General features: G+C 41.1%; 1 protein-coding gene across 5 annotated transcripts in view; it reads right to left on the bottom strand.

Annotated features, from left to right (window-relative positions):
- TRIM44 (tripartite motif containing 44) overlaps window positions 1–9,789 on the bottom strand; it is a 115,014-nt gene extending 105,225 nt beyond the window's left edge. For 3 of the 5 annotated variants that reach the window (XM_067038011.1, XM_059069950.2, XM_067038010.1), the window contains exon 1: window positions 8,856–9,771. In XM_067038011.1, the coding sequence (XP_066894112.1) occupies window positions 8,856–9,527 (672 nt within the window). In that variant the 5' untranslated portion in view covers window positions 9,528–9,771. Of the gene's footprint in view, window positions 1–8,855 lie in introns of all 5 variants that reach the window. The other 2 variants (XM_059069948.2, XM_067038012.1) reach the window with 2 other exon arrangements.
- Between the last annotated feature and the right edge of the window lie 213 nt (window positions 9,790–10,002).

The following is a 10,002-nucleotide window of genomic DNA, read 5'->3' on the forward strand; positions in this document are numbered from 1 at the left end:
CTTCCTCCTAAAAACAGCAACTCCAATCTAACCATAACATGAACAGAAGACAAATCCCAATAGAAAGACATTCTATAAAATACCTGATCATCCCCAAAGATTTTGATTTAAGGCTGGGGTGAGGCCAATCACAGGTATTTCTAAAGAATCTTCCTCCACAGGTGATTCCAAAATGTGGCAACAAGGTGAGAAACACACTGTTTACTTTGTTAACCTACTTCCCACTCCTCTTTCATTCCAATATACTCCACAGTGACCTTTCTGCTGTCCCTCCAGCACCCCAAGTTCACCTCTACCTTAGAGCCTTTGCATTCACCATTCTTTCCGCATTAACCACCCTTTTCCCAGACTTTTTCTTAATTCTTAGATTATAAACTGTAATTTGAATAACGAAGATTGTGGGAAGAGTCCACGTCCCTAACAGAACACAATTAGATGACGCTTCCCCTCCACTTAACCCTGAAGAAGCCCTCTAGGCTCTCTTTAATGAAGTTCCATCACCATGAATGTTGAATCCCCTGAAAAACTGAGCAATTGTCAAAGAGATCCCCATAAGCTCATATTCCCTCCACAGAGTAGTATTTTCCCCTGTGTTAACAGCACATTACAATTGCTAGAACTACACTACTCCTCTCACTTCAAGAGCCATCTAATTCCTTTATGAAGAGTCCTATGAACCAAACCGATCATCTCTGCTATGAATCACTGGACTTTGTGCAAAAAGCACTGAGTGGTAACACAATAGGAGGTTTTCTCTAGATCTCTGCAAGATCTCATAATTCAGGTCTCTGCCTTAATGTCACATGCTCAGAGACGCCTTCCATGACTACCTGGTCAAAAAGTAACTCCCTCCTGCCCTCCTGCCACACCACTCACTCTTTCACTGCTATGACTTATTGTTTTCATAGTACACACTACCATCCAAAATTACTCTACCTTATCTCTCTCCCCAGCTAAAGGGTAAACTCCATAAAAGCTAGGGCCCTGTCTGTCCTCTTCACTGCATACGTCCCAGACTTATTACAGGTAAAGAAAGTACATTTTGAACAGTAGACTGAGACGGAGAATCCCAGAACGGCAGGCATCACTTTAACTTTCCATCAACCATTTGTGGCAGCTTCAATCATTCCCTTTACCTTAGTCTTAGCTTTTGTCTTATTCTATACAAACAAACAAGACACAGACTGAACCACTGTGTAGACAGCGCTTCATGGTTTTATTAGAAGGTACTCCAAATCCTTTCAGTCAAGAAGAATAAAAACATAAATAGGGACACTACAGCAGACATTCAACCTTCTGCCTCCCTGCCGGAGCCGCTTCTTATGAGCTGAGCACAGAGCCAGAGCCACTGGCCATTACAAGACACAGCAGCGGCATAGCCCCATCTCCAGCCCCTCCAGAGTCACAGCTGTCCCGAGCACATGCCTGTACCCTCCCGACCGCCCTGCCACTAGAGCCCCCTCGGTGGGGCGCCCCTGCAGTTGTTCCCACTGTCACTTAACCAAACATTCTTCTTTCCACCCATCTTAAAGACACACTCAAGGGCAAAGGGAGTGGCTTCAAAACTTTTGGATCTGTCCATAATAAAACCATGTTAAGAACTCCATAGATGCTTATAAGTACTTGCAGAACTCTGCTAATCATTTCTCCCTTTGCCATTTTATAAGACTCCACCTTTTCTTCAGGTGATCTTAGAGTGAACGAGACAAGTGTTTTTCAAACTGCAGGACATGACCCATTAGGGTGCAATGAAATCAATTTATTGGGAGAATCCAGAAACTTTTTTGAACAGAATAGAACACAAACAGAACACATCATATGCAATAAGGTTAAGAGTGCTCCGTTTGAGTTAAAGTATGTGTGTGCGCGTGTGTGTATGTAAACTAGACCACAATGTAAACTATATTTCCCCTACTGTAGGTTATGTTCAAAATAATTTTTTTAATTACTGGTCTAGAGTTCTGAATACATGTAATTGCACCTATATTTTTCAACAAAATGATTCATTAAATATAGCTATGAATGCAAATTCCCTTGACAACTTAAGAATTTTCATATGAAAATATCCATGAACCAGATCAAGCTCCTTTGTCAGACCCAAGTACCCATTTTCAGAACCAGAAACTATGGTCACAATAAGAGAAACCTGCATATCTGAGAAGAGAGTTTACGAACCAGATGTGAGGTCATAATATGGGCTGTGTAACTATATTCCTATGATAAAGCTGGAGCACAGGCTCAATTCAAATCTGGACCCACAGGATCGTTTGGAGACCAAATGCTCTGGAGCCAAACTGGAAATACAGCACAAGAGGAAAGGTAGAACTTTAAAAGTCACTTCAGTGATTAGGGTTAAACTTATCCCTTCAAGGTGTGTTCACCTTAGTCCTTGAGGCATTAGCGTTCCCGTTGCCTCTGCTCGGATCCCCTCTTGCTATACAGTCACCCTGGTTTTCTGTCCATTCTGGCCCACTCCGAAGTTTGCTTCACTCTAGCCCTCGCCAACAATTTGGCCTTCTACCACCAATATTAGCCACTCACAGCCCGGTTTGGCACTGAGATATCAAGACATATATTGTTCAAATCCCTCTCAACTCTAAACTTGTGCATTTAACTAGAGTCCTCCTATTAATAATAAAAACAACAGCTAACATTTAAAGAGCACTTACAATGTGTTAAGCATTGTTAAAGTGTTATCACAAACTAAGTTATTTTATTCTCACAAAAACACTACTTGATTTCTTAACTTTATACCCATTTTAGAGATACAGAAACAAGGCCAAACTGTTAAATAACTTGTCCAAGGTCAAAAAACAAGCGGCAGAGCTAGGATACTTCCTGTTCCTCTCTAATCCCACACTGTTTTATTTTTTCTTTATTAACAGTTATTACATGTTTATTTGAGCATTTGTTGTCCTCTATTTCCTTCCAACACAATGTATACTCCAGTAGAAGCAGGGACTTCTTCCATTTTGTTATATTCTCAATGCTTAGAAAGCACCTGCCCTTGGCCAATGCTCAATAAATACTTGGTGAATGAATGAATGAATGCATGCAGTATAACAAAGATCCTCTTCTCTCACCATCATCATGCTCAGCCACTTTTAATATTCCACGAGATCTACTTTCTTTTCAATAAGTAAATGTACACTGCCCTCAAAATATATGAAACCAGAGGTGAAATGAAACTAATTAAAGCTACAAACAAGCTCTAACCAAGTTCAAATTTTTATTGAATAAAAACCATCAACCCTTCATCCTAGCTGCCTAACAGAGCAAATGATATGCCCTTTCTCAGAGGGAAAAATATGACTCTAGTGTCTATAGTTCTTTTAAACACAATGTCTGGTATTGACTAAAAATTATGAGATGAGAATAATCATGAAAATGTGGCATATAATCAAGAATCAGAACCCAAAAGATAAAGAGAAATGAATATTTTTTAAAAATAACCAATGGCTTCCCTGGTGGCGCAGTGGTTGAGAGTCTGCCTGCCGATGCAGGGGACACGGGATAGTGCCCTGGTCCGGAAGGATCCCACATGCGGCGGAGCAGCTGCGCCCCTGAGCCATGGCCACTGAGCCTGTGCGTCTGGAGCCTGTGCTCCGCAATGGGAGAGGCCACAACAGTGAGAGGCCCATGTACTGCAAAAAAAAAAAAAACAAAAAAAAAAAAACCCAAACAGGCATTCTAGAGTTGAAAAACACAATATCATAAATTAAGAATTTAATGACTGACACTCACTAGAGTATTTGCAGCTAAAATGAATAAGTAAATAGGCAGATCTACGGAGTGATTTCTAAGACATACTGCTAAGTGAAAAAAGCAAAACATAAAAGAGAATTTATATTGCCCCCAAACCCACAATTCCAGTTTCACCATGAGAAAAACATCAGACTAATCCAAACTGAGAGACAGTCTACCAAATACCTGACTGGCACTCCTCAAAACTATCACGATCATCGAAAACAAGAAAATGTAACAAGGCCAGAGGACCCTGGTACAGAAATCATTAGAGGAAAAACTGGTGAATGTCTGATAAGGTCTATAGTTTAGTAATACTGTTCCAATGTTAACATAAGCAGAGCACAGGAAACAGCTCTATTGATCTGAGTACATTTACTGATCACAAGAAACCGGGATGTGCGTTTGATTATAGGCAGCAAGTGAGGTGGGCAGGGGGAAAGAAGATAAAAGAAAGCAAAGCCTACAGCACGCTCAGAGTGGGACATTTAAAGGAGACCCTTTCCATACAGACTTTTGACCCTCCTACCCCTGCATAAGAGTAAAATCATAGAGTAAAGACAAACTAAAGTTGCCGCTATCTCACCCTCCAAAGAGGAGTGTGGGGAGCCATGCCTTGGAGCCGAACAAAACGGGGGGGGGGGGGATGCGGTGCAGGACAGGATGAAAGAAATTCTTTAAGAGGCTGTAAATTTGGGCAGGCACCTCCTGAAAATCTGTTCCAAGAAATCTCTCATGCAATTAATTTAGTTTAAGGGGGTCCTAAACAAGCTGTACACTTAGGCCTTATCAGAAGCAAACTCAAATCCTCTTTTGAAGACTACAGCTTCAGGCCAAGGCTTAGGAAATCCCCACAAATAATTTTTCAAAGGCAATGAAAAGCTACTCGAACATAACAAGCACAAAAGGCAAGAAAGAAACCTAAAAAACACCACAAAAGAAAATAGCTAGCAGAGAAAGATCTAGAAAGTCTTCAAATACTGGAATTATCAGTGACAGATTATAAATCAACATGCTTACTGTTCTTAAACGAATAAAGAGGATAGCTACACCATGAAAAAAGATAACAAGAGGGTATGATTCACAAATCTATACTAGTACATTTGAAAATTTAGACAAAATGGACAAACTTCTAGGAAAATGTAACTTATCAAAATTGACTTAAGGAAAAATACATAACTGGGATAGACCTATAACCACCAAATAAACTGAATCCACAGTCAATGGATTGGATACAAAACAAATGTAACCAATGTTGGATACAAAACAACAAAATTAATTCTTTCTCTCTTTTCAGATCCAGATGGCTTCCATGGTCAGTTCTACCAATCATTCTAGGAAGAAATATTCCTATCTTATGTAATACACTTCCAGAGCATTAAAAGAGAGAGAAAATACGTGAGAAGCAATACTTCCTGACTCATACTATGAAGCCAACATAACCTTGATAGCAAAATCTCATGAGGACACTACAAAAAAGGAAATTTACAAGTTAATTTCTCCCATAAATATGAATGAAAAAATCCTACATAAATTATTAATAAACTAAAATCAAAAACATAAGGATACTTCATCACAACCAAGTTGAGTTTCTCCCAGAAATGCCAGGTTGTTTTAATTGTAAAATATACTAATAATGAAGGGATGGAAATAAGACCATATATATATACACACCTGTATTTGCAAAAATAAACACTTGAACGATAAGCAAAAAACTAATAAAAGTGGTTACCAAAGGTGAAAAAGAGGCTTTTGAAACATGTGAACATAATACTGATTTTTTAATTTAATTTAATAAGTATATCAATTAATGTAATTCATCACATTAATAAAAGAGTAAAATCACATGAACATGCAACAGATGCAGAAAAAGCATTTGATAAAATTCAATATCCATTCAAAATAAAGAAAAACTCTTAAACTGGGACTAGAAGGGAACTTTCTTAATCGAATGAAATATATCTGTGGGAAAAAAAAAAAAACACTAGCACACTTGTGAAATGTTATGAATCATCTCTCAATTAAGAACAAGGCACAAATATTCACTATCCCTTCTATTCAACATTATACTGGGGGTCCTATCCAAAGCATTAAGGCAAGAAAAAAAAAAAAAAAACAGACATAAGGACTGAAAAGATATAAAAGCTTTCCCTCTTGCAAATAATATGATCATGTGTGTAAAATAAATTTACAGATTATTAGAATATGTAAGACAGTTTAATATGAAAATCAATATATGAAAGTTAATCATATTCCTATATACAATTAGAAAACAAAAATTAAAAACATTTTTTACAATACTATAAAACTGTAAGTATCCAGGAATAAATTTCACAATGATGTACAAGATCTTTCAGAAAAAAAAATTATAAAACTTCATTGTGAGGCAATACAAAAGACCTAAATAAATGGATCAGAAGACTTCATTTTGTAATGGTATTAATTCTCCATATATTGGTTTATAAGTTCAATACAATACAAAAAAAAAAAGTCCTGCAGGTTTGTTTTTTTTCTTAATACAGAACTTCATGGTATGATTCTAGGAAATGCAAAAGGCCAAGGCTGGCTGAGACACTCTTCTAGAAGAACAGAGTGGACAGACTTGCTCTACCGGATATTACAAACCTACTGTAACTGAGAAAACATGTAGCTCATACAGGAATATACTAACAGATCAATGGTATAAAATATAAGAGCCAAGAAACACATCATACACATATGGGCACTTGATACATGAATGGTGACATAGCAGATCAGTACAGAAAGGACAGGCTTTTCAATAAATGCTGCTAGAGCAACTGGCTATCTGTACAGGGTAAAAAATGAAACTAAGCCCCTACCTCCACTACCCCAAAATCAATACTAAGTGGAACGACACACAAAAAGCACTAATAATAAAGAAAGTTATTGATAAATTCTACTACATTAAAATGAAAAACTTCTCTGTTCAAGGTACAATTTTTAAAAAAAGAAAAAGGAAAAACAGAGTAGAAGATATTTGTAACCCATATCAACCACAGTCAAAAATATAAATATAAAAACTCCTGTAAATTAATGAGAAAAAGACAACCCAAATGAAACATGAGCAAAAGACCTGACTGAGTACTTCACAAAAGAAGAAATACAAAAGATTACTCAACGTCATCAGTGACCAGAGGAATGCAAATTTAAACCACAAGAAGATACCATTACAGGGGCTTCCCTGGTGGTGCAGTGGTTGGGAATCTGCCTGCCAATGCAGGGGACACGGGTTTGAACTCTGGTCTGGGAAGATCCCACATGCCGCAGAGCAACTAAGCCCGTGAGCCACAACTACTGAGCCTGCGCTTCTGGAGCCTGTGCTCCACAACGGGAGAGGCCGCGACAGTGAGAGGCCCACGCACCGCGATGAAGAGTGGCCCCTGCTTGCCGCAACTGGAGAAAGCCCTTGCACAAAAACGAAGACCCAACACAGACAAAAAATAAATAAATAAATAAATAAATAAATAAAATAATTTTAAAAAGAAGATACCACTACATATCCATATGATTGACAAAAACTAAAAATTCTGTAATAACAAATGTTGGTGAAAATACTGAGCAAAAGGAACTCTCTTACACTTTTCATGGCAATGCAAATTGGTACAACCACTTTGGAAAACAGTTGGCAACATCTAATATTATTGAAGATATGCACAGTGTGTGACCCAACAATCACACTCCTAGGTTTATATTCCATTTAAATGTATGTTGATGTGCAGCAGGAAACATGAACAAGAATGTTTATAGCAACATTGTTTATAATAACTGAAGTTCCAGAATCTGGAAATCAAATGTTCACCTTTGACAGAATTTCTATACAACAATGAACATGGACAAACCACAGCCACTCACTGGAAGAATCTCACAAACACAATGTTGAAAAAATAAAGTAAAACCCAAAAGAATGCATGATAACAATACAATATCAATAGTGTCAAGTTCAAATAAGTTTAGAAATACATAAATATGTGGTAAAAGTATAGAGATAAGCAATGATATTATCACCACAAAAGTCAGGATAATGGTTACCTATGAAGGGAGATGGTTATAACTAGAAAATTATAAAAAGGGCATGGGGCTTCAATATTGCTCCTAATATTCTATTTCTTAATCTAGGTGGAGGTTACATTAGTATTTGCTTTATAGTTATTTGTTAGACTGTGCATATGTTTTTACACACCTTGAGTGTGCATTTTACAATTAAAAAGGGAAAATCTTAATATAGGGGATTTTCATTATCAAAATATTTGTTATCCCAGCACCAGCAACTGCAAGGTTGCTTCAGGAAACAAAAGATGTCATAATGACAACAATAACTAATGAACTGATCACTCAACTTTCCTGCCTGGTTAACTCCAGCTGTCTCTCTCTCACTGACTGTAAATATCCACAATATAAATAAAAAGCAAATCATCTGCAAATTCATTCATTCAACAAATATTTATTAGTATTTGTAAGATTTCCATACACTGTTCTAGGGAACCAGCAAGGTTCAAGATAAAGGCCCTGCCCTCCTGCAAAAGATAGAGGACCAGGGAACACCCACTCCCATCCCAATTGTGCCTCCACCTTCTCACCCTCCTTTCTAAACAACTACCAAACATGAAGCACCTAGAAGGAACTCAGGGGCACACATGAAATTATCGTCAAAACCACAACCTTAGGGAGTCTTTTCACTATAGAGGAACCACCTACTTGGATTCATCTGGCGAAACCATGTTTTACCAATGTCTTGTCAAGAGCCTTAACCAGTCTCAACAATGAAGATGTTGTGGGAATAGGCTTAAGTGGAGTCAAAATCCCAAGGAATGCTTTACCTGGGATACGGAGACCAGAGGCTTATAATTTTCCAGAAATTGTAAACTAGATTTTGCGTGTACATTTATTTTTCTAGGGTCAGAGTCCAGAACTTTCATCTTACTCTCAAAGGACTTCAATCAAAAAGGGTCAATAATCACTGCTCCCAACAAGATGAACAGACCAGCTTTTTAGGGACATGGTGAAAGTTAATGTGGCCACAGGGAGGCCACCTGAGTTGAAACCCAGGTGTCCTGATCTCCTGGCCTATGCTCTGAATGACCAATACTTACTCTTAGTTCTTCAAAGGCTTCGTCTAGGGTGGAGAGCTGGTGGCCCTGGTGTGCCCCAATGACTGGGCACAGGACACAGATGAGTTGCTTATCTTCCTGGCAATAGGTACTCAAATCGAGCCCATGGTCCGGACACTTCCTCTTGGCCACTCTCTCCGCTTCCATTTCTATTTCTGGGTCAAATTCGCTTTCTGCCTCGGTTTCTCCCTCCGCCTCCGATTCTCCTTCCTCCTGGTTGTCTTCCTCTGCTTCGCTCTCTTGCTCATCCTCCATTTGTTCCTCACTGTCTTCCTCACTCTCCTCATCACTCTCATCTTCGCTCTCCTCCTCCGTCTGACTCTCTTCTTCGGACTCACAGTCTTCCTCGGACTCGCTCTCTTCCCCCGCCTCGCTTTCTAGGGCCTTCTCGTTCTCTACCTGGGCCTCGACTTCTTCCTCTCCCGCCCCATCCTCCCGGGCTCCCGGGGTCCAGGCCTGGGCGGCTCCGTGGACGTACTCCGCCAGCTGGTGCCGGGGGAACTTCTGCCCGTGCGCCTCCGCGTGGCGGCGGCAGTAGCAGAAGCCGCATTCCCGGCACACTTCCTCGGCTCCCGGAGCCTCGTCGGGCTCACACTCATCACACGTGCCGTCGTGCGGCAGCTCCTCGAAGGCCGCGCCCCCTCCGGAGGCCATGTGGGAGCTGTGCCGCGGTCCGGGTCTCCGGGCTTCAGAGCTCGCCGCCTGGCCTCGGCGCGGCCTCCTCGCGTTCTCCTCTCCACCCAGGGCCCGTCCCGCAGACTAGCCGCGCCGTGTCCCGCAGCCTCGGCGCTGCTGCCGCCTGTTCCCAGCAGCCCGCGCCCAGGCCAGGAGCACAGGGCCTCCCCGCCGACTCGGCAGCCTAGCGGCCGCTGCGCTTCCTCCAGCGTCCCGGGCACTTCCGGCGCAGCCGCCCAGCGCCCCCGTCGGCCCCTGCGCCGCGCCGCGCCGCGCGCTCGGCCCCCCGCTGCCCCGGCGAGATCGCGGTGCTGCAGGCCCCCGCGCCGCCCCGGTTCCACTTTCCCTGTCCCCGTCAGGCGGCCTGCTTTCACTTCCTGAGTCATTTAAAGTGGCAATGGCCCTTTTCTGCGTTTCCCGCAGGGGTTCAGCATCCCCGGAAGGAGGGAGAGGA

The sequence above is a fragment of the Kogia breviceps genome, chromosome 7, assembly GCF_026419965.1.
Source record: "Kogia breviceps isolate mKogBre1 chromosome 7, mKogBre1 haplotype 1, whole genome shotgun sequence".
Lineage (NCBI taxonomy): Eukaryota > Metazoa > Chordata > Mammalia > Artiodactyla > Physeteridae > Kogia > Kogia breviceps.